The 25,439-nt window shown below is 40.5% G+C and overlaps 1 protein-coding gene and 1 long non-coding RNA gene across 2 annotated transcripts in view; one reads left to right on the top strand and one right to left on the bottom strand.

Moving 5' to 3' along the window:
- The first annotated feature begins 6,111 nt into the window (after positions 1-6,111).
- The window catches only part of LOC128072152 (uncharacterized), a 52,437-nt gene continuing 33,109 nt past the window's right edge, over positions 6,112-25,439 (top strand). Inside the window, exons 1-3 of the long non-coding RNA XR_008202151.1 lie at positions 6,112-6,217; positions 7,666-7,773; positions 9,826-9,899. This is a non-coding gene — a long non-coding RNA (uncharacterized LOC128072152). The remainder of the gene's footprint in view (positions 6,218-7,665; positions 7,774-9,825; positions 9,900-25,439) is intronic.
- On the bottom strand, positions 20,010-23,650 carry LOC128072141 (lymphotactin-like). The gene is made up of 3 exons (XM_052665639.1): positions 23,445-23,650; positions 21,722-21,839; positions 20,010-21,025 (listed from the first exon to the last, which is right to left on the bottom strand). The coding sequence occupies exons 1-3, from the start codon at positions 23,512-23,514 to the stop codon at positions 20,920-20,922; spliced, it is 294 nt and encodes a 97-aa protein (XP_052521599.1). The 5' UTR covers positions 23,515-23,650; the 3' UTR covers positions 20,010-20,919.

Below are 25,439 nucleotides of genomic sequence, written 5' to 3'. Positions count from 1 at the left end.
GCATTTTGCCACAGTGTTCAGCTGGACGTTGCTGGGAATCTGTCACACAGCTGGGTTATCACCTCAGAATTTGTTCCCAGTCCAGAAATACAGCATCCTTCACTTGCATTTGGTGTAACAGTTAAAGCCGACCATGAAGCAGATGTGACAAATCAATGGCAGTTTCTGCAGATGAGTAACAAGGCTCTTTAGGAGGGCTAAAAATAATCCCATGCTATAATCATGAAGAGGCTATCCCTAGTAGTCAATCTATAAATAACTAGCTAGTGACTAGTATGGCAGATTTGCATCTTTCGTATGTTTTAAGCACTTCTCAAAGCAGAGATAATGTGGTCAAGAGGTTAAAGCAAAGAACTGGGAAGTGAGGACTGTTTCCAGACTCTCAGACCTGGTTTGTAGGACTTGCAGAGCAGTGATACTGAGTTCGGCCTTCGGCTGTTTCAAAATTCAGTCATTTAAGATGGGAGGAACATTTTAAAATGTGGTCCCACCACTAGATGGGAGGAAATAGTTATCTTGATGGTAGTTTACAGCCCCCTTATTAAAAGGGAGGCACAGTGATTTACTGTACGTTCTGCTGCTTTTCTCTGCAAGCCGATTTTAGGCGTAGTCCATATAACCCTGCATAGCTGCCTTGACTCTCATTGTTAGACAGAAAACAAGAGCCACATCAGTCGTTTATTTTTCCCTTTCTAAAAGTAGTTTTCTAGATCCAGGTAACTGAATGACATAGTAGAAGTACTTGTTTCTCCTGTGCTGAATTATAAAAGGGAGCTGAGGGGATTTATCAGAGATGTGTCCACCTTCTCTGTGGGTGTCAAAAGGCAGAGGAAATATGTCTTACACATGGGAGCTGCATACTTATAGATGTATGCACACATTTCCACACTTTCTGGGGAATGCCCTGCTGCCTACTGGACTGAAAAATGATTGAAGTCACTCCTCTGTCTTTGGTTATGTGAAAGACTTGAGAAGCCTATTTGCTTGTTCCACTAAGTGCCTGCTGCAGGCAGGGCCCTTGCATGCTGTTGGCTGCCTGGCCTGTCTCACCAGCGTCACAGATGCTCCAGCTCTGTGGTTATAGCTGAGGCTGATTTAGAGTCATTTCCACACCTACTCCATTCTCCAAACAGCTTTCGCTTTAAATCATGGAAATGTACAAATGCTTGGGAGGCCTTCAAGTGGGGTTTTTGGAGGCATTGTGGTTTTGTTTTGTACAACTATTGTCTGTTACGATACCTAAACCACACCAACAGTGTCAGTTCACATGGTTCTTAATCTTAAAAATGTACTTGGAGAGACTTAGGGTTTGGTTCAACTCACAGTGAAAACTAGTAGCGAGTTCTGAGATTCAGTGGTGATAGCTGAGGCTTATGATTCAAACAGCAGATCCAGATGGGCTCCTGTATTCAAATTTTCCAGCAAAAGTGTTTGTAGTTAGAATTGGAAGTTGCTAATTTGTAAGAAGCTTTTAAAAAAAAGCTCCCAGTCTCCATCTCTTAATGCTGTGCAAGTTACATATCTCCCAGATCTTTGCTAATGCTAATTTAAAAGGTCAGAAGTTACTGTAACCTCGGTCATAGACTGTCTGAAGATAGAAACAGGCACAAAGCAGAGAATAGACAAAATATACCTGTCAAAATATGTCTAACTCCTCAAGTATTGTAGAGGTTTCCTGCTTCCTTTCTAGCATGTAAACGTGTGGTTTTACTTGCAAACAGCTAGTGGTGAGAACAATACACCTTTTGTATTTAGATACTGCTAATACTGGTGTTCAGTATTTCTTATTCTTTAGAAGTGATTCACACAAAGTTCTTCTTTTGCCTGGTCCTGCAGGCTTTTGGAAAGTTGGCTTGTGTGTGTGTGTGTATTTTTTTGATTAATGGAAGCTGCTTTGTTTAAGGATGCTTTCTTCAAATTATCCCCTTACAGTGGAAACCTGAAATCTTTCATTTTGCCAATTAAAAAAAGAAAAAAAAAAGTTCTTTTCTGACAAGTCAAAAAAAAAAAAAAAAATAGTTTTTCATCCAAATGCACTGAGTCGTAAGTTTTTTTTGCTTGTATTAAAGGCTAATTTTGGGGTAAAAAATGAGTATTTGGTTTTGATGAGAGAATACGGAAAAGAAACCCAGAGTAAGTGTTGGCAGTGGGGAGGAGCACAAATAGGACAGGCAAGAGGGTGGAAGGGAAAGTTTTGGAGGAAGTGTCAATGTGTAGCATGACAGTTCTGCACAAGGTGAAGTAAGAGCTGCAGAACTCTGTAGACTGGTCTGCTGCTGTCACAGTAGTAACTTCACAGAAAATTTCCACCGGAAAAATGGTGTCTTTGAATTAAACCAATTATAAAATGGTACTTCATTAGAGGAAAAGACACCTGAAAATTTACAGGTCAAATCAATATTGTGAGATGGTGATTTTTATTTCCATTTGTCTTAAAATACTTCTATTTTTCTTAGTTTCTGAACCTAAGATGTAAAGGAATTCTGTTTTAAACTGCAAGAAAAATTATTCTTTTACATTAAACCAGAGGGGTAAGCTTGAAATGAGATCTTTCTTTCCTATTTGCAATTAGTTGTCTTAATGGTGGGTAAAGTTTTTCTCCCTTTATTAGTGGAGATTTTTTTTTCCCCAGCACATTTTTAACTATTAGTAAGCCACTCAATATTGTGTTAGGCACAGATAATGTTTATTGACAGTTAAGATAATGAAATGTTTTGTTGGGAATGAGCAGTTGCAGTGCTACATGTCTATTGTTCCTCAGTTAATCCTGGCTTGCATGGCTTCTACTGCTGAATTTGAAGGCCTAAATGGATCACAGAATCATTAAGGTTGGAAAAGACCTCTAAGATCACCTAGTCCAAGTGTCATCCCATCCCTACCATGCCGACTAACTGCATCACTCAGTGCTACATCTATGTGGCTCTTGAACACTTCTGGGACAGTGACACCAGCACCTCCCTGGGCAGCCTGTGTCAGTGCCTCACCACTCCTTCTGAGAAGAGTTTTCCCAATATCCAGCCTAAGCCTCTCCTGCTGTAACTTAAGGCCACTGTGCCTTGTCCTAAAGTACAGAAGCACCAGTGTATACTCCACTCGTAAAACAGGATGCTGAGAAATGCATGACCTCCATGAGTAACTGAAACTCTGAGTTATCATCACCTATCCTTCCTCACATGGCCAGCTGCAGGTGTAGGAAGCAGGCAGCTGCCCAAGGTTAAGTCAGCTACTGTCAGCAGGAAGGGGATTGCTTGCTTGTCCTGTGCCAAGGCCCTGTGATTCTGCTGCTGCCAGAGGTGTAAGCCCTGACCCACAGTGCCATTGGCCTTGCAGCAGCTGGGTTTGATATCCTACACCTCCTTATTCTAGCTTCTTCCCTTCCTCCTTCCCACCCCTTGCCATGGCAGGAGTGGCTTGTCACTGGTCTCTCATCCTTGGGCATCCGAGCTGCTTTGATGTGTACCGATGAAATGCCCTCAGCTGGCTCTGCTTGGCTGTGCAGTAAGCCTGCAAGAGTTTTCTTCTTGCTGCTTAAGCGGCGCTGAGGTATTCATCACCTGCAGCTGCTGATCAAAGAGGAGGGAGACTTCTCATTGAAAATACCTCCCTGCAGATTAAACAGTGCCTGAGTCAATCTAATTTTTAGCAGACTGCCATGAATCTGTGAGCCTTTCTCTTTTTAGAGCAGTATCTGCAGCTTTCCTTTTAAGATAAAATGCTAGGAGAAAGTCAAGCTGACAGCAAAAATAATTCCTTATTTGTATATAGAGTTTGCATAAAGTACATTCCAGCAGTGTTTGTTCTGTCAGCTGTTGGAGAACAGACCTGTTTCTTTTATGTTTACGCTTCTGTTTTTTGGTCTGTGACATACCAGGCACTCTGGTAGAGTGGAAGCCTGGCTGGATTGAAGCGGTATATAAACGGTTCCATTTTTGGTGCAGATCTAACATCAGAATGGACATCTTTGGGATGTCAGAAAAGAAACTAATTACGGGCGTGAGTTTTGAACTGCCACCCTCTCCTGACAAATGGCCTGGGTAATTGGAAGCAGTAGAAGAATCCATGCACACTCTAATCTTGCTGGGGGAAAAATGTCATCTATCATCAAATAAATCTTTCTCTTTGCCAAATGAATGTTGAAATGAGAGTTCTCTAGCATTTTCTCTTGATTGTAGAGAAATAATAATCCAAAACACTAGTAAAATAAGTTACTGTGTTAGCATTATGTACGTGCAAGAAGCTGCAAACAAAGTATCCAAGAAAGGGAATTAAAATTGAAGAAGCAGGCTAGCATTTGGAGCTCAGAGATGTATGTTGTCAACATTTTCTCGCTGTTAGGTACAAAGGCCAGTTTTATCTGGGATGTCTTTTAAACTTAAAAGCTATCTGGTGTGTGCTGGAGTAGGAGCCATCTCACGGACACCCATACAACTCTGGCAGTGCAGGGTGTGACTTGCTTGCAAGTCCAGACCCCATACTGATGCAATGGGGATTTTTAGACTTCGTATTGCAGGGAATACAATCCTGAAAGTAAGATCTGAAACTGAAGATGCAGCTGGACTTTTTATTACTTCATTCCCCCTAGATCTTTGTATTTGCTGTACATTTATTACTTTTTTTGTTTCTTGCCATGGTAAGATCTGATTGGTCTGATATTTCTTGTTTCTTCTTTCCAGGCTGTTTTGGACATGAATTTTACCTGAATCCTAAATTCAAGCTTTTCTTTCTGGTGCTCTTATTATCTCAGTATTAAACAGAAGCCCCTTTTGGAATTAAACATATTGAGTGCTTTGAATATCACATATGCTTTGTGTGGTTTGGCACTTCCTAGAAAATGGCTTAAACTGAATGAGAGTCCTAATGAATTTAGCACACCTCTATTGCTGATCATAGCTGTATGATAGCAGGTTGCACATGGAGATCTGAGCCTTATTGCATCAGAAGCTGCATCTCCTGTGGGGAGATTCTCAGTCCTTAGAAGAGTCTGGGAGGCAGCTCTTGCCTCAGACACTTCCAAAAAAAAGAGTGAAGACAGAAAGGGCTGCAGGTAGGAAAGGTCTCTGCTCAGGGCAGACAAGGCAGAGCAGACTGCCTGCTAGACAAGGGCAGTGTAGGAAAGGGGAAAAGCGCATCCTGTTCTACTCAAGCGCATGAGCTCCATTAAGGAATGTACTAATGGAGATTAGAGTGGACAGTAACTCTAAATTTTGCTTTTAGTGATTTTTTTTTTTGTTCTTTGATTCATATTTTAGTGGCTTTTAAGTTTTAAACAAACATTTAGAAAAATCGTTAATGCTAAGTGGACAGTGTGTAATAACTGTCCTTCTCAGAGCTTGTTCTACAAAGTGTATGGGGCCTTTTTCTCATTCAGCTTTGAGCTGGTGTCTGAGTATTCTCTGGTTCTTCTGCCTTTAACAGTAGGCATCCTACTCCTGTGCCAAGCACGCTGTATTTTCTGACTGATAGGCCCCACATTTTTATAGGTCAGCCCTTCTTTGGAAGATTTGGAACTTGTGCAGCATATCTTTCTGCCTTTGTACATTTACCTCAGCCTTCTTAAAATCTTGATGAGGGCTTAGCTCTAAACTCCAGGGTGCTTACTGTCCCACAGTACCCCAAGGGAAGGTTGCTCAAGCTCTGATGTTATGGACATGCTTTTCATTGCGGAGCTCCTTCATACAACTCTCCTCTGTTGGCATAGAATCTTATTTATCCTTAATTAATCTGATTTGCACAAGCCTTCTTCATAGGAGACAGAGGACCTTTTAAAACTTCTGTAAGTCTGAGTCTGGTGGTGTTGCTGTAGAAATATTGTCAGCAGCTAATAATAAGGAGCCAGGAACAGATGCATAGCTTTCAGAGACTGCTAAAGTGAAAGGATTGTGGATGCACTATCCAGGAAAAATAGTCCTCTTTTCAATTTTATCTTGCTAACATGAATCTAAAGACTATCTTGGGGCAGTTGTATTTATTTATTTGTTTGGTGATACATCATAATTTTTCACCAATAGCACTAGGAAGAAGTTGACTTTTTATGATGTTCCACTGAAATCCAAACTGGAAAATTTCTGATTCAGGATATTGGTGGTTTTTTGTTTTTTTTTTTCTTTTCTTTTTTCTTTTCAGTGAAAATGTAGAATGTTTGACTTTTCATGAATAGCTCCTTCCCTCGGAAATGTCAGCCTTTCATACAAATACACAGAAGTTGAAATTCATTATTGTAAGTACACGGTGCAGCTTCTACTGCTCCTTTACATTTGGAAAAGTAACATTTTTAAAACAACCAGTACTGAGCAAGAAAGTCAGGTCTAGAAATGTGCCCAGGAATACAGTTTGCAGAGACTTTTTTTTCCCATAGCTGTCACAAAGGGAGCTGGGGTAGCACTTTCCCAGCCCTGCTCTTTTATTTCTGTCTTCCGGGACTCTAGCAGATAAGCTCTGGTAAATCATGCTCCAGCGAGATAAGATGTCACCTTTCTCTTGCTGCTCACCCTCTGTCAGTTTGCTGGACTTCGTGGTCATGTAACAGAACTGGCAGATAGATATATGTGCCTTTTTGTCTCAGCTATTCCAGTGAGGCATATTTGTCTGGTGCGTTAATTTACATTCCTAACGAAAATGGATTTTCGCTGCTTTGCTGCACTTGAGAGCTGGAACTGCAGACAGATAGACTAGTCTGTGCTGGAGTAAAGCTGGTGGAATTACAGCAGAGATGGATCTGGCCAACTCTGGGACTCCTCACCTGGTCTCAGTAAACTTGTATAGGCAGGTAGAAATGCAGGCAGGCACGGAGTGGAGGGAGGTGGCTTTAATCTTTATATCTGTGAGATTTCACTTCAAAGAAATTTCTTAAAAAAATATGTCATGTGTCATAAGTCATATGGGCTCAACTTGCTATTTATTAAGTGTTCCTGACGTAGTTAATGTTGAACGTGCATTTTGTTGGGACTGATCATATTTTTAAAAATTGTCTCTAACTTGGATCATTGTCTGTGTATCCCAGTTCATTACAATATTTAAACTACTACTGCTGAAGACTAAAATAGTTCCTGCTATTGCTCCTTGAGTACAAACTCTTTCTAACTTATGGGAACCAAGTGTTCATCTGTTGTTTATGCAGCATATTAAACTGTCAGGTCTTTCCCCACTCATAAAATTCTGAGAAGACTGTAATTTCTTAGTCTCCAGTGATGTTCATACTTCTCTGGAAATCATCCCTAGTGATCGAAGCCTAGAGCCTTCAAAGTACTTCCTGGGATCTGTTCTATAACCGTATTTCTGTAGGCTTATGTATGACTGGATATTCTTTACTGTATGCCTAAATTTTGTGTGGGCTTAGTAAAGATGGGGAGTTGGAGAACAGTGTGCAGGAATGGATTTGTTCTGGGGGTCCTGGGATAGCACTGCTTTATGTAGTTATGTTTCAAGAACGGAACAAAAGGCCATTGATAGGCTCTGCTAGATTCTCATGTTAGCCTTTTGGCTTCTTTTGTTTTTTCCTTTGCATTTATAGTTTTAAGAGGAGTCCTTCAAGCTTCTTTGGACAATTTAGAATGTTGGGACTGGTTTCCCTAGAGATATTTCATTAATGAAGCAAGTGCTATTTTCCTCTGGAGAATGTCGTGTAATAAACTGTTGATGTTATCTGTTATTTTTTTCCCTCTGTAGCATTTATCAAAGGAAGTGCCAAGCGTAAAAATGAATCAGTGAAACTCAATCCAAAGGCTGCTTCAGGGATGTGCTCACCTCCTCAGTCCTACTTCTGGCTTCACTAAGGTAAATGTGTTCAGGTTTTACAAAGCTGACATTTCATGATTGCCCTTCCAATATCTTTCCAACCCTCCTTTACTCACAAACCTGAGTATTGTGTATACGTGTGTGGTGGAGTAAGAGGTATAACTTGAAAGAAGGTAACGAGGAAAGCAGCAGAAATGACTGGGACAGCGGCACGAGTTTGGAACAGAAGGCAGGAAAAAGAATGGGGAAAGCAATCACAGAAGGCCCCTCCCCTGTGTCATCTTACACACTAGTTCTACACAAGACTCACCTTGTGTTCACACAAAATGCAGCCAGCTACCTTTTGTGTAGGTGTGGGGATCTGTCCTTAGAGCTGCCTTTCACTTAGTGCTGCTGAAGGAAAGGGACAGTTGCCAGGAGAGAATTAGGGACAAATAAAAAAAAAAAGTAATGTTGAGTTGTAGCCACAGTTGTAGCGCTCAGCATCAGCAGAGTACAAGCTCAGCTCCTGTGAGAGAAAATAAGATGGCCTTGTTGGAGACTGAAGAGAGAAGCTGATCTCCAGTGTGGGCCAGTGGTTTGGCAAAGGGAAAGTACCAAGTCAGCACTCTAAGCTGTTACTATTTTTTTTCATCCCATTTAAAGCCTATGTTAATATTGGGAAAATACCTGCATTTTTAATGGGCTTTTATCCATCATGGAATTATAAAAGCTTTCAGAGAACATCCGCTGCCTCTGGGAAGGCTAGAGGGACTAAACTTCAGATTTCAGAGCCTGAGATGAGGAATCTGCTGACAGAGCTTTAAAATAAGTCACAGTAGAGCAGTCATGCTTGTGAACCTGAAATAGCCAAGGGAAAACACCCTTGCCTACTCACTGGAAAAGCTCAAGACGAAAATCTTGGTTATCACTGTGCAGCTGAGCAGTCCATTCAGCTCCTTTGTGGAAAGTTAAGCTCTAATGTCAGCAACAAGGAGACTTTGGCTAGTTAAATCTCTATTTATAGATCTATTATATCAGTATACCTTGTGGACTGATGTAGCAAATTCTGGCAGTGTGCAGTGGTAAGGATCTTACCATGCCTGTAGCTATTTATATACATAGAGGAGGTTGAAACAAAGCTGGTTATTTCTGAAAATTCATCTGGTAAAAACAATGTGTGCTTCTGTCTAGATAGTGAGTATCTGTCTTATACACAATTTCTTTTAAACTTCTCTTCAAAAATAGCCAGCAGTTCAAAAACACTGCCCCCAATGAAAATGATTCTGTTGTCGTGGATTCACCAAGTGTCAGTGCATTCAGTTGCATTTTAGTTATGTCATTTGAGATGGGATGCTCAGTTTCTAAAAGTATGTACAAAAGGGCAGAAAGAGAGATTTCAGTATATTTATTGAGTTTTAACTTAGACAATGTAGGAGGGCTTGCTGCAATACCTTAGAGCTTTTGAAAACTTTCTTTGCCATGAACTACCTTAGGGCTTGCCATCTTAGAAATGAAGTTTAAACTAAAAAGTACTTATGCTAGTACTCTGACTAGAGATGTTCTGCATTTTTAGCAGATGTACCACTGACCTAATGAAAAAAGACAAATAATTCATCACATTTTTGAGACTCTTTTTTTCCCTTCCTGAAATTTGAATCTTAGGAAAAAAAAAAGTCATTGATTTACAGAGTTTAAAAAAAAAAAAAAAAAAAAAAGTAGTGAGGAGCTCTGAAAACACTTCTCTTGCTCACAGCCTCCCTTTCCACACTCAGATATGAATTCTTGTGCAAAATGAGTGCTTGACATCACAGAATCAGAATACAGATTGATGACAGATTTATGCAGGACTTCAGTTCTACTTAACATTCATTCTATTTTGAGGATTATAATGAATCAAAGCACAAAACAGAATCAACTCCACTGTCAATCTCATGTGATCAAAACATTTTTTTCTTATGTTATACACGTTTGTTCATCATTTGTTTGGTGTTCTTTTTAGATATAGGAAATGTTTCTGTCCTTTGATGTGAATATATGTACAAAATTGTTTGGAAAATGAATAAAAAGCATCTGTACTGAATGGATAGTAAGAAAATTCTTGCATTTCAGATGGATCAGAGGTCTCTGATAGATCTTTTCTGGAGGTGGCTGAGACCTGATATGTTTCAAGAATCCACTAAACAGTAAGTAAGCAACAGATGACTTAAACAACTTGAAACTCTTGTGTAGTGCTTGAGATATTTTAATTAGATGAACTGCTATAGAAAACAGTAATAAAGACAAGAATCTGCAGATTGGAGTATTTTCCGAGGCTATTAAGAATGACTTGGAACAAAGACTCTTGACCTGTTCCTAGCTCTAATGCTTACTAGCAGTTTAACAATAGGTATACTACTCAAATTCTGTTTTATTTTAACCATTACATGATAAGTATTAAGATTTATCAATACGTAACTGCTGGTGTTGCCATTAAGTCTTAATAGACATTCACTATACAACAATGCATGGTCAGGTAGGAAAGGCTGTGGATGTGTTATTACGTTTTACAGCTAGGGGGAGTAGAAACTCAACTTTGACTCATGGGAAATCATAAAATAAAGGAAAAAAAGTGTTTTGTTTTCATTGGGAAAAAGGAAAAAAAGCACAACTTTAGAACTTGCCTTACAACCACATTTTTTCAATCCCGAGGTGAAAAAAAAAAATGGAGCCATTTTATTTTAAAACACATCCTGGCTATAGTTCTAGGGATTTTGCAGGCTGCTGCCACAAATTTAAGGACAACTTGGATGCCTTGGTAAGTAGAGTGCATTTGATAAACCATGATCATGCTGACTTGAGCAAGGATTCTTTGGACTTTCAGGGTCCAAATGTGAAAGTCTGTGTGTCCGGCATTTCATTTCTTTGAGGAATCCTACATTATCTGCTTATCTAGTGCCAGGGATCCCAAAACTTTCATGATCTGGAATGATGGATTTTCAAAGCACACTATTTCAAGAAAATGGTGGAACATGGGCTGTCTTGCGGCCACATGGAACTCATACATGATCTACTCAGTCAGAATCACAGATGCTCTGAAGTATCACCGTCTTCCCTGCTGGCACCATGGCATGGGCAACAGGAACTCTGAGAAAACAGGCCATAGTATCTGCACTTCCCATCTCTCACTACAGCATGTACCACTGAGTTTTTGGTGCAGTTTGGTCTCCTTGAGACAACTCTGATCTTGATGAAAATTTGTGAAATCCTGCCATATGAAGAGTCTCTTGGAATCTTTTTTGTCTAGTGGGAAGGAACCAGGCAATGAATCACAAAAAGTCTTTCGAATTGTGGCATTTCCACATTGAATTTTGATCTTAGTGGATCATATTTTTCAATGTTAGAAAAGCCATGTGGTGCTCTAGTTACAGTTTTGGAACAGTGAAGCTTCAAGTCAGCGCTGGTCTCCATTAGACTGATTTCAAGACAATGCCTTATAATTCTCCAGCTCACCCGCAAGCTCTTAGTATTTTTCTTTCTATGCTGAATTGTTGGGGGGCCCTGCTGTTGAACAGTTTCACACAGCTGCTCAATTTCAGTACTCATATAATTCTTTGTGCATTCACATGAAAGAAGTAAGCCTTTGCTTCACAAGGATTTGTAACGAGGTGCTTTGAGTGAAAGAAAGTGTAGGTGCAAACTAATGGTGGTAAAGTTCTATTGTACTAGATTGCCAACAAAGGAATATTGGTGTAATAAAATTCTTCCATTTATTGTACTGTGCTAAACAATGGGTAACATAATGATATGAAGAAAAACAATGGACTGCTTTGAATTGAAAATGAGAGAGAATCAAGTTTATCTTAGCATTGATTACATAAATAAACATGGAGGAAGGGCTTGTTTGCCCCTGGAAAATAGCTGATACGTGTATTTCAAAATATAGCATCTTTTTCTTGTCAGCAGCAGGCATCTTATTTATGTTGCCAGCTTGGCTTTTCTCTGATGCTCATTATATGGTTTAGAAGGGAGAGAACATTATATTTTGAGTCACCTGACCATAGCTGGAAAGTGCATTCCAGTCACAAAACAAGCACAGATTGAATTTTCAGCCTTGCATATACTATCCTACCTGCTCAGCTGTAAAAAAGATAAAGCTTGTAAAGATTGTAAAGAAGCACTATTGGCATCTTTACTGTTACAGCTTTTGGCTGCTTTTCCTGTTAGTCACCAGCTGGTGACCATAGAGGCTATCCCCCATATGAGAAGTAATTTGGTTTTATAATTCGATATAAAGGTATTGAGATGATCCATAGACACACAAGCCTGCCTCCAACAAGATGCACATTTTCTGCCTGAACACCTTCAAACCTAGTCTTCCTTCTCAGGATTCACAATACAGTTTAATGGGTATCAGCTGAAAGAGCTAGAAGAGAGATTCTTTATAAAATCTAGATCCACGCTGCCCAAAGCAAGCTGTGAAAACTGTGGAAAACACCCAGAGGAGGCTATGAAACATAGAAAAAGCCAAGAGATCAGCAGCTCAGTTTATCCAGAGATTCTGCAGGAAGGTCAGGTTCCAGGTCCTTGAGATAGCTGTAGACCTTTGAGTGATGTCCACAAGCAGTATTGGCATGGATTGCTGTCCATCGGCTGGCCAAAAGTGCTTGCTTCATGGTTAATAGGTGTCTTCTCAAATCCCTGCTTCTACTTATCTACTGAAAGTATGACAATGCTATTGATAAGGGTGTACAATTCTTTTAGCCTGTTAACATCTCTCATACATCAAACCAACCCCATGTATCATGGTTTGCTAAACAAAACTCAGATGTGGACTATAATTTAATTGTTATGAAGGATATTCCTTGTTACCAGTAACAACTCAAGTTGTGTTCAAGTCTGAATCGTTCGTTATCGGCACACACCACACTAGAATGTAGGTTGTTTTCCTCATCACATCACATATGAGACTTACTGTTTTTTTCAGTGGAGAACTCTCCTGCTATATAGCTGACAAAAAGAAGAAAAAAAAAAGTGCTTTTGACAACACTGGAATCATTTGTGTGAGGAGGAGAATTTTGCTTATGCTTGGTTAAGCAAGTAGAGTTAGAAAAAGACGGTCACTGGCATAATGGCTTTGTAGAGGCTCTGATAAAAGGGATGTTCAACCTTCCATCCCAGAGGAATCACATGCAACCTGAATAGTCACTGGGCATACCAAAGGCATGCTCCTTTTTCTCACAGAAGGGTTGAACATCACTAGCAATTTCAATGGGGAGGATATGCCTGCAGGAGTTTGTGTGGATGCTTGGACTTCCTTCTTGACCTGTAAACTTAATATCAATTCAGCACATGTTTTCAGAGTGAAGAGCAGAGTGAAATGAAGCACTTATGGTTGTAATTTGTGAATTTAAACTGCAGGACTATTTTATGTCAGCTGAATGGAAAGTTAATGGGGGCATCCATGATTTACACCAAAGAATCTGACCCAAGTAAAGGGAGATGTTTCTTTGTGTGTCTGTAATTCCAGCTGACTTGGTCTGAGACCAGGAAGAGAGATGGAGTAGCTCACATGGAAATGCAGTCTCATGCATTATTATTTCATACTTGGCAGTTCTTTTGCCTTCTTACCTTACCTAGCTGTATGTGGAGGTTCGCTGGCTCCTCACTCACTGTACTAGCTTGCATGTAGAGACTTGAAAGTATAACTCTGACTGAAGTAAACATGAATCATGCTACTGTGGTTGTCCATACCCTCAGGAGCAGAAGCAGGAAGGTAGTAATTCATGAAGTGCTAAAGAAATTCACAGGAGAGCTTGATAGAGAAGAGACTGAAGGTTAGTTGGTCCAAACAATCTCAAAAGTAGCATTAGTCTCCCACATCCAGCTCCATAAGATCAGAATCATTTCTTTTGAAATGTGAAACACTTTCTAATAATCCACACTTGAGCAAAAGTAAAGAGTTCCCATAGAAATAATCAGCTACAGCAATCATGATTTTGGCAAATGAAAATTGCTGGGCCAAATTCAACAAGTTCTTCATCTGTACTCTGCTAAATATGTGCTGGCACTGAAGGGAATTTAGTCCAAATAAGAGGGTAGTAATTGTCTGGTGCTGCTGGGCCAAGTGAATAATTCTGAATCTGGTTTCCTTTTGACTGCAGGAACACCAACAACGCTTGTCTGTCACAGGGATGACCAAGAAGCTGTAATTGGTATTTGCCAAATAATAAATAGCACCAAATGAACAGGCAGAAGAACTTGATTGTGTCCCAGAATCACAGCTGAGCTGAAAGATAATAATTAGAGGAATAAATAGCTCTGCATGTTTAGTCCATGAGATCTAGCATTTGGAAAGAGAGTCTGGCAGTATTTTCAAGAAAGTTACAAAACTTGGAAGATGAGGTTTTTTTTGCTTGTATTTGCCGTGCTCTAGAAAGTATTCCTTCTCTTCCAGAGATGCCTGCAAAGACTGCTCTTGTGGCAAAAAAAAAAAAAAAACCCCTTGTGACAGTGGACATACTTAGAATAGGAGGCTTCATGAACCCATCCTTATTTGTGCCAGCTGAAACACAGGATAGTGGTGTTTTTTGTTTGTTTGTTTGTTTGTTTTATTACCATGAAACAGTGAGGATAGATAGGGAGCATGGCCATAGAAGATTAATCTGAGATAATAGAAGTGAGATGGGAGATGAACTAATTGCAGTATTAAGGTGATAATGTTTTCTTCCAGATGTCATTAACTGAACATGGGCCTAAACCACAACAATACAGACTTTCCCTTCCTTCCATCCCTTCCTCCTCTGATGATGTGCTGTTACAAAGGGAATTTGCATTCCCTAGAGGCATCCTATTTCATTTAGCAGCGTCTTTAAATTCGTAAGGAAATAATTGGACGTTACTTGATTTGTTAAATATATTTTTAATCGACTCCCAGAATTACAAGCTTCCTAGGTTTAAGGGTATTCTTCCTCCTTTGGTTGCTAAGTTCTCTAATCAAAGAATTAATTACATAAGTGTAAGCCTGAGCAGCTCTTATACATTTGCTAAAAGGTATATTGTGGCTAGGTGATCATAAATAATATCTCACTGTATTAAGTTACAATTCAAAAATGCAGCTAAGTGTGCTCACTTCTTCTCCCTGCTCTTCAGTGAGTGTGGTATCTCTGTGTTTCATTAGTGGTGGTAGTTGTTTTGTGTTAGTTTTCTTTTGAGAGCGGTGCCTGACTGGGATCAGAGCAGTGCACTGAACGCTGAAGAAAGCTGTTTCCTGCAAGATAATTTCCACAGTTGTTGAATAAAAATGAGATTTTGTTGGACCTTCCCCAGCCACCCTCATGCAACAATTGGTTTGTTCATTGTGGCTTCCCTCTTTGATGTATTTTCCCCTCCATTAGCCCCCTATTGGCAGCCCACCATTTTGTTGTATGCGTAAATGTCAAGTGGCTTCAAAAATGAATCAGAACACTATTTCTGCTGCCCTCAAATATCTGTAATCACCTCCGTTTCTGTGCTTGCCCTCCTAAATGCTCTTGGTACTTACTTAGTAGGGGCTAAGATAGACTAATTTAGTAACAGGCCAGTGTGAAGTGAATTACTGGAACTTAGTTCCTCAGCCTGATTTCAGATTTTTCACATCCTTCACTAGTTGTAACAGCTAATGTGTTTAATGTTGCATCCCACACCATGTTAGCACTAATGCCAGGATATGGGAGCTTTTGTGAGAATACTCTTTCCACGTTTGGACTTAATTTATACCAAGGCACAAACTTAAAAAATATTTTCCAGGAAAGTAATCTTAGTCATTTCTTTAAGTTTCAGGCTTTCAAAGGTATTTTTGAAATAAATGTGGAATTTAAATATTTTCTAAGATTTTAATATGAAATGCAAATACAGACAGTTGAAGCATTTAAATATTTCAGGATTTTTGTGGGATAAGCTGTTTGTATCCTCAACTCAATCACTGGCCGAGGTGAAGATGAATTTTCAAATTGTTTTGCCTACATTTTGTTTCAGTAAATAAAATAAATACATTTCAAAGTTTCAACAACAAAATGTCCTCTTCAGCTCCATAAGCAGCATTCTTTATAAGTTCTTTATGAGTTCTTTTTGAGTTTATTTCAGTCCTTATGAGTGAAATAATATGCTGTGGTTCCAAGGAGCTGTTCTGGCTTATTCAGCAAGCATGAATTTACTCCAAGAGCTGAGGTTTTGCACAACAATCCCCATCCTTCCACACCTCTAGCAATGGCTGGTATGATGCAGGCATTCTGTCACATGGTGCAATTACAGCTGGAGAGTCATATTAACATTCCATAGCAGTTATTCCCCAAAAATTCAAGTGGAAATGTAGTGTTGAGCAGAGCCTGTGTTTGTACAGAGACTTCCTTTCTACCTAGTGAATAGCAGTTTCACATAGTTGGTGTTTGTAGTTTGTGTACCATGATGGCTGCTCCAAAAGTAATGTCTTCTCTTTTATTGTGTTGGCTGACAACGTCAGAGGCAGATGTTTGTGGTATGACAGCAGAGCTTGAGCCTTCCCACAAACATTTCTTTATATTTTGTTGCTATGTGACAGATGGCAGCAGAGGGGCCATCTGACAAAATGGCACCTGACATGGAAATGTGTATGAAGCAATACTTAATTCAGAGGAAAAAAAAAAAAAAAAAAAAAAAAAGCACTCATTGACATTCTTTGGCAGTTGGTGAACATTTATGGAGACCAGACGGTGGATGTGAGCATAGTGAGGCAGTGGATGGTGTGTTTCAGCAGTGCAGACAGTGATGTGAAAGACAAGTCATGTTCCAGACAGCTATGGAGATTTTTAAAGGATGAGAAGCAGACTCTTGTTTATTGGTGGCAAGAATTCATAGTTAATGGTGGTGACTATGTTGAAAAACTGTGTTTTGTAGCTGAGTTTGCTCTGTCAAATAGTGTTATTGTGATCTTCGTGTCTGTTGTAGTTTCCATGGAGATAAATAGGAGGTGTTATTTTTGGAGTAGCCTATATGTGTCCTGCTACATTTGATATCATGTTCAGCTAGCTGCTGTTTGCATTGTTACCTCTATGTAGGCAGTCCCTGGGAGGTGCTCTTGGGGGTCTTAGCCTGACTGTGTTGGATCTTGTGTCCTTTGTGTGTGTCAGGGCTTTGGGGCACTTTTGACTGCTGCAGAGTTCTTTGTTAACATGTCTTTTGCCTGATGTTTTCATGGCATCTTGCACCCACTGGAGGCCAGTCCTCATCTTGCAGTGTGCTGTAGTAAGGAACTAGCAGAGAAGCACAGCTAAGCAGCCGTTATGCTTCTGCTTTCTAACGTGCAGTGCACTGTAGAAGTTTCAGCAAGACCTTTCAAATTAACTTGTCATTGCATACGCCATACAAAACCAGCTAGTTGTATTTTGCAGATGCTTACAGCACAGTCCTTGCTGGTTTGATTTCATTGATTCACCTCCGGCCGATAATGAATCCTGAACTTGTCAGACTGCTGGTGCAATGGTGTTGGGAATTCCTGTCTTCCTTTTGGCTTAAACACCTGTGTATCTCGTTGTTGTGCACAGTGAAGCTACCAAGCCAAAAAGTAGCCAGGATAGCTGTGATACAGAGTTTAATTTCTATTTTAATGCAAATAAGAAAGGGATTAATGTGAGCCCCTTTTCATGGAGTTTGTGTTGCTATCTAGTGGTCATGTCCCTTTTGGCCAAAATGGCTACTTGTGGTGGGAACGGGTTACATACGAAGAAAATGTGAATTTTGGTGACAGAGAACCACCTCCTTCCTGTCCATTACCTGTTGGCGGCCACCTTGTGAAAGGTTCTTCCTGCTCAAACCGTGCTGTGGTTGACGTTCTCTGAAGTAAGTTTTATTTTAGCTACTTTTCTGCTGTACTGTGCTATCTCGATTTTGAATATTGTACGTAAAGTGCCCCGCAGAGACACAGAATAGCAAGGTTAACTCTTTGACCAGGAAATTACTGAAAGAAAAAGAGAGCATGCATTCAGGAAAAGATATTCTTGTTAATGGAAATGGGAATGAGGTGCCCCAGCCACCCAGGCTGTGTAAGTCAGCAGTCACTCTCAGTGATATCTTGAGAAACAGCTCTGGAAGGGGCACTGCACATTCACTTTGTGGAGCGGCATTCATCAAAGCTTTCCTGCTTTCTCCTGGCCTCTGGGCAGCTCAGGCTGATAGCACAAAGTGCGTGGACACCTGAGGAAAAGTGGGGAAGACACTGCAGGACATAATCATCTCCACAAGTCACACTGGGAATCATGCCTTTTTTGTGGGGGCACAAATAGACAGCCACAGGGAAGTTTGTGGGGCTTCAAAACAAAACATTTTGGAGAGTTTGCAGATTTGTTTCTGGTGTGGCAGAGGACAAATGATTGTTTCAAACATTGTTGCCCGCTGCTCTGCCATGTGTATTTGGAGAGTCCCCTCTGACAAAAGGAACCGCAGTTCCTACAAAAGGAATCAAAGAAAATCAATGTTCGTATTACTGGACTATGTCTAGCAGAGGATGAGCAGAAACAGAGGCAGTCACCATGTTCCCTACCTCACTTGGGGGAGAAATGAGTGGGCAGGCAGGTGCAAGGAGGTCATCAGGGCAACCACAGCTCCAGATCTTCAAAGGTACCTTGGAGCCTTCTATTTTTTCTAAGGAATGTGGCCCTTACTTGCCTCCAACACAGTGGCAGCACTCTAATTCTTCATTTTGTACTTGCCTTTTTTTTTTTTTTTTTTTGTTTGTGTGTGTGTGTGTATGCGTGCGCGCATGTGTGTGTGTGTATGTGAGAAGAGGTTTTAGTAATATTTTCCAGAAGCAGTTTGAGAGCCTCTGGGAAAAGAACTAGGCAGGAGCAGTACTAGTACAAATAAACCTCGAGGTTATATGTAGCTAGAGATGACGAAAATAGCACAGACCTGGAACTACACTAAGGACAGGGGTGAAATAGGCAGAAAAAGACAGAGAAGTCTTTGGTGACTTGGAAGAAATAGATGTGGAATGTACTGGCTAGCCACAGTTTTCTCCCAAGAACAGCAGGAGGATCATTACAGATCTTGCAATTTGTAACAAACAAGGTGCAATTAAGGAGGATGATTCATTCTTAGAAACACATATTAATTAGTTCATGAACTGTGATGAAGATGAGCAGATATAAAATATTAATTTCTGTGTGATGTTTAATTAATATATCCTCAAGTTATGGTTCTCAAAATAAAAAAATAATATTTTCAACTAAAGTTTAATTCTGTGATAAGATTCTACTGAGTATAAGCTTTAAAGTCCTGCTTGCCAGAATAGTGTTTTAAGTCAGTTCTGCTCTCATAAGTGGGAGAGGATTGTATTTGTCTGAGACAACATACCACAGAGATACTTTCAAAGGTAACCTTGTTTTGTAGACTGCTAATGTTCTGATAATGGTGAAGAGAACATAAGTGATTCTGTTGTCTATAGTATGAGGGACTGGAGTCTTCTCTTAGGCAATTCAAAATGATGGAAAGCTGTTTTATATGTTGGCATGTTCCAGAAACATCCCAGTATTGCTTTAAACCTGTAAAGCTCTTCTTACTAGGCCTGTTGTAAGATTTGTTCTATGTTCTAGTGCAGATACTGAGGACTTCATCTCTGTTTTGCAGTGTGATGTATGCAGTCATCCTTATCCTTGCCCGTGCAGTAGCACTGCTTTAAAACCTTCTGTACTGCATAATGAAATGTGAACGCGTTTCCCTTCATAGGACTGAGCCATGATGAGACGTGAGCCACAGGAGAGAAATTCTATGTGCAAATATGACCAGAGCTGGAAGCACTCAGGGCTGGCTTTTAGAGGAACGTGATCTTATTTCTGTAGCGTTGTTTGGAAGTGCTGTAATTTCATGTGTATCGCTGAGAGGTTCTGTAATGAAAAGCCCGTGTTTTAGACACAATACAGGCTACACACACGTGGGTAGTACAGTGGAAAGTTTGTGCCTGAAGTCTCTGTGCTTATAGCTGTCCTCCCGTGCTCAAGTTCTCTGCACACCAGTTTTCTCTCTTTCCCCACCAAGAGCTCCTGTGTATTTGCTTCTGATAATGTGAGGATCATCACTGGGCTGTTTGAGGCGTGACTTGAAGTACCCAAACTTTTGATGAGGTGTTGTCTCATGTAAAGGATTTTACAGCTGAAATATGATACAGAAGCCCAGAGTCAGATTGTTTGAGGGGAAGCAGTGTCAGCTCTTGCTGGCTTGCCCAAATGACTTCACTGTTGAGCTGTCAACTCAGTACGTGTTTCAACAGTCCACACTACATGCAAGCAGACAAATGTATGGTCTGATTTGAGGCTTTGAGTAACTTTATTAAAAGTATTGAAATTCATTAGTAGAATATATTGAATTTAAAACACCAGTAGACATATACAAATACTTTGTTTTCTGGGCAGGAAATTCATATGAGTTGGTGAAGCACTGACTCCAGCCATGATTTGTTCTTGCTTATTCCAAGGCTCCTTATTTTTCCCAAGTTCTGTTTCAAATGAAGGTGTAACTGAAATAACCTAATGAATGTCAAAGAGTAGGATAAGTCTTCCCAAGTACAAGTCTGAATAGCATTGCATTCTTAATCTTGCCCTGAATTTGCTCCAGTCATCCCTTGGTGAAAGTACACATACATCTCCATGACCTGAGTCTAAAATCTGAGCCAACAGTGCAATACTACATGTAAGAACAGAAAGCCCAAGGATCTCCTTCTGAATAGTCCACTGCTCAGGTGATTGCCTGACACTATTTCTTATAGTTTATGAAAGTTTGAGTAACCGTAAAATCATATAGAGCCTTGTGAATCTCAGCACACAGTGCAGAACATTGGCCCCCCATCATTCTGGAGGGCTACTCTTTTCCATCTCTGTGAGAAGTAATTTTCTTCCCTAAAACATGTGAAATCATCTGCGGCTTGCCCTTGAATCCTGTAGTAGTCATGACAGCAAAGATGAGAAGATACCTACATTCATTTGTAAATAAACATTGACAAGCATTTCAGACAATAAGTGGTGTAACAGAGTGCAGCTATAACATGAAGAAGTCAGCAGACATTCAACCAGTGATTAATAGATTTCTGCGAGTCCACTTTCGTTCAGAGAATTTATTGCCCATAGGAGTTACAAGTGGATACCAAGGCTTTTTCCCTGTTGTATGTGGCAGTGATGACTCTTCTATTTTGTTGGCCTCAGGTGCCTGCCAAGGACAGGATTATCTTCTTCTGTTAGTATGTCTTTGGTCTACTCTTTTCATAGCTAACCGCACCCATTTCTGATCTGGGTGCACACAGATCTTGATACCATTTGTGGTGATAAACCTGCAGAGGAAGGAAAGCATGGCACCCATTAAGTTCTGGTCTCCAAAGCCAGCTTTGCTATTCTGTTTTTTTTAATGCAGGCATGAGTATGAGTGTGGTAAAACCGTATCACATGCTAGAGTTTAAAATGGTTACTTGGCGTAATGGCAGCTAGCAATATCAGTTCCCTATTCATGGCATGGATAAGTATGTAATATATGTGATTACATGCATGCATGCTGGTAATTAATTTAAAATGTAGCATTCCTTATAATCTGAGAATTTATGTGAAATTGTGATGCTCACTTCTTTCCTAGGAATAGATGTCCTGGATTTGATTAGAAACTACATGTGCAATACAGAGGCCAAACACATCTCCTACCAGGTGTTACAGTTATTCTGCCAGCTTTCGTGAGCATCATTTGCTCACATCTGCCTTAAGTCCTCGCTGAGATTTCTTCTACCTTTTGGGCAGAAAGATATAGTTGTATAATGAGACTTCTGCCACCTTTTGTGAGCAGCATTTGTCTTCAGATACCTTTTGCCTCTCCCCTTCTGGGTAGGTGATTGACTGCTTGACAGGGAACTAGAATAGTGACCTGAACGAGCCTGAGTCTGCAAGCTGGGCTGTGATGTGTCCTCTGATACCTTTTCCCTTTTTGATGGAAGCTTGTTTGCATAGTTGAGTTTGGAAGTGGCCTTGCGTTAGGTACTTACATGACAGCTTCTACTGGAACTTTCTGCTTTTCATAGCTGACGATGCTTCTGATGTCCACTTTCTGTGCAGACAGATTTACACAGGAGAGTTTGCGCATTGACTGACTTGCAGCACTCCCTGCAAGGGGAAGAACAGATGATTGACAAAGGCAGTCAATACTGTATTCACATTTTAACCACAAAACTAAATTAAACTCTAAATTATGAGCTCCAGCTGATTTCCAGCTATGGTTTGAACAGGAGCGTCTTTACTGGATAGATTTTGAAATGTCATCTGAATGTGGTTCAGTATTACTGTCCCTGCTATCCATGTGAAGGAAAAGTAAGTAAAGCTTCTTCTTTCTCAATGGGCATCCAAAGCTAGCATTTAAAAACACACCAAAACACATCAATACACATACTAACTGTTGAAAGTTTGAACTGGCAGAATGCTGACTTCATTGCACGCTTGCTGCAAATCTAGTATCAGACCCAGTAGAGTGCTAACCAATCCCCTCCTTCCTCCAACATTTGCACGTGTTTCAGGGAAATGCAGTTGTGTTTAATAACTAGGACGTATTCTCTGGAACGTTCTCTAAAACTGAGAACAAAACCAAACCATGTATCCTGGAGCATGGCAGTACAAACTGTCAGTTGGTAGCACTCAGCCACGTGTTGCTGAGATGAACAGCAGCAGCATTAATCAAACTATGAGAACGTACAAAGATCCAGCTCTAGGGGCACTAAGATATCATACTCAGCATGTGGATACGTCGTTTTATGAATGCTTAGCAGGTCTCAGTTTGGTTTTCATGTGGTTTTGTGAAGTGTTTTTATATTTGCATGCTTTTGTGGGTTTGCAGATGGCTTGCATGAGTGTTTTCTGTGATTTTTCTGAGCTCTTTTGCCTGAAGCTAATTGTGTAAGTGTGCTACATGTAGTATGTTTACATGATACGCATGGCCTAATCCAGAGGCCATGGACATAGACATCACTAGTTGTAAACTCATTCAGAATACGACTAATAAACATGGTTCATTTCAATGCACGTAAGTGATCTCCAACAAGATATTAAATTATATGAAACCTGGAGGAGAGAAAACCTTGTATAAATACCCTGTTTTCTTTGCATCTTTTGTTCTTATCTGTTCACTCCAAAATACTTGTTTAGAAAGAAGGAAATATTTAACGTGCAGAACTGGAATAACTTCTAACATCTCAGGGCATCAAAATTGTTCATGACTATATGGTCTGAGTTTAAATAAAAATTGAAAGAATATATATAATAGAATCACAAAATTGAGCTGGAAGGAACTTAGGGACCATTAATGGCCATCTAGTCCAACTCCCTGCAATGAACAGGGACACCTACAGCTACATCAGGTTGCTCAGAGCCCTTTCTAGTCTGACCTTGAATGTCTTCAAAGACGGGGCATATGTCACATTGCATTGCATCTTCAAGCTTTCACGGTTTTGAGAGAGAAGGCACAGAAACTCTGTAAGGATTATAAGGCATAGAAAACTCTCCTGGCATTGAGGTAGAAGACAACCTACTAATCAGCACAACATCAGATGAAATCTCCCATAAACCCCCTTCTGCTTTAGCACCTTTCCTTGCAGCTCTAATTCGGATTTCTTGCAAGTTTGATCACATGCATCAGCTCTGTGTGAGAATGAATCCTGCCTGACTCTTCAGACCAATAGTGCAGTGAGGAGCAATTCCTTTCTTAGGTTGTACACTTACCTTCTGCCTTGTGCAGAGCAAAGACGCCAAGCCAGACTGTGACCAGGATAACTGTGGTGTGGAGTTTCATTGCTGGTGGCTTCTCTCGAGGCAGAGAAGAAAGTGGTTATGGTGAGGCACCTCTCACGGAGCTTATATATTGTTGTTCAGTGGTCAGTTCTTGTGTTCACTCTTGGGGCGTCATGGTGGGGTTGAGTGCAAGTGGAAAAAATTGAGTGTCAGTACTTTTTCTGGTGACAGAACCACCTCCTTCCCCCACCCATCCTTCACTAGCCCCCCTGTGAAGGCTTTTCCTGCTCTAACCCCACTGTGGTTGCACTTGCTTCTGTGCTGCAAGTTGGGTTCATTTCAAGCTGCAAAAAGTGAGAGCTCTTGCTCTGTAGTGGAAACCTTTAAAAAATGTTCCTGTACTTTCATACCTCAAGTTACATTGCTGCAGCTAAGGCTGACCACAGAGGTACAGAATAACATTCAGGCTTACCACTTTGACCAGTGGGCTGCTTGAAAAGGGAATTGTGAGCTAATGGATGATGGAAACAGGAACAATTTGGCTTTTTCTGTAGTAGCCGTAGATTGTTCATCGCTTTAATGTATAACTTAAGATGCAGCTTTGGAGTGCTGTCGATCCCATCTCATGTGTGTGTTTTAGCTTGCCAAATCTTGTTTTGTCTGCAATCTCAATTCAAAGCAGATACAAGTAATGCTCTGGAAAAAGAAGATTGAGTATACTGTTATATAGAGAGCCAGTTCCACTCTCCTGCTAGCCTTCCAGAGCTATGTTACGGTGGCCTCAAAGAGGACTAAGAATTCATTAAGCCTAAGTCTTTTCGTATTACACTCTGTTACTAAGAAAGGAGATAGGAAAATTAACCAAGCCATCAGGCACAGTTCACAGGAGAGAGGAAAAAGGTTCACTACGCTTTTGTGTAAACGTGGTGTCAGTAACAGGCCTGTCAACTTGTTTTTCCATTTATGCCTCTGTCAGAGGTGTCCTTTTACACGGTTTGTGCAGTCAAATTACCCAGTGCTGTGTGTCCTTCCTATGCTGTGGTGAGGTGGTCTTGGACAGTACAGAGGTTTTATACCTGCGCATGTTTTCCAAGCATGCTGTGAAACTCCAGGCACCACATGTGGCAGGACCTGAGCTGACATTGTTATCTGGAGCCTCTGAGGAGAAGTCTTCCTTCCCAATAGAGAAGCCACACTTTTCATGCCTTCAGAGACCCAGCTGGGCCTGGTATCAATAGTTGAGACTCAGGCTGCCTGATGCATGAGACAGAAGGCAGTGGTTTAGAACAGCTGTCAGCACAGTGCCTGGAGCAGATGGGAGTCTGTTGTTTCCTCTCAGCAAGCTACTTCCAGCGTTTCAAGTTCTTGGTCTCCTCAGTCTAAATTGCTCTACAGGGGGAAGTACAGTCCTTCCCCAAGATTGCTCAGAAAAATTAAGAAGGAGCAAAGAAGTGAGCTCACGTGTTTGGCTCCTACGTTGTAGTGGCTGACCTGTAAGACCAGGAACAACTTGTAGCTCTTATAGCTGCTATAAGAACATGCTACTTGGTTTACTTGCCCATACATGCACAATATTTGTTCCTTACAGTTTGATTCTTTCATCTGTGTTATGCAATCTAAGGAAAATTAATGGAAAAAGTAGAATGTAAGCAGATGTAAGATACTTGCTGCTTTGTTTGAATGGCTGTTAAATCCACCTGTAATACCAATGTAAGTTGCACCAAAATGGAAAACTGGACCCAAAGCTTTGAAGCCAAAGCTTCTTCCCAGAGCACCTGAAGTCAGTGTGTAATGCCACACAGAGGAGGAGTAGCATGGACCTGAGCAGTGCTACTGGGGAAACTTGATGTTACCTCTTTGTCCAAGCACTGCTGCTGAATGCTGCCTGAAATAACTCCTAGGATGAGATATTTCAACTTGTTGGTGTGTAGCAGCTTTGAGATGCAAGGTAGCAACCTTGTCATTGATGACCACATTTTTTTTCTG

This window comes from Tympanuchus pallidicinctus, unplaced genomic scaffold, assembly GCF_026119805.1.
Source record: "Tympanuchus pallidicinctus isolate F22 unplaced genomic scaffold, pur_lepc_1.0 scaffold10, whole genome shotgun sequence".
NCBI lineage: Eukaryota > Metazoa > Chordata > Aves > Galliformes > Phasianidae > Tympanuchus > Tympanuchus pallidicinctus.
Note: the sequence above shows the minus strand (reverse complement) of the source record. Positions and strands in the feature narration are given on the sequence as shown.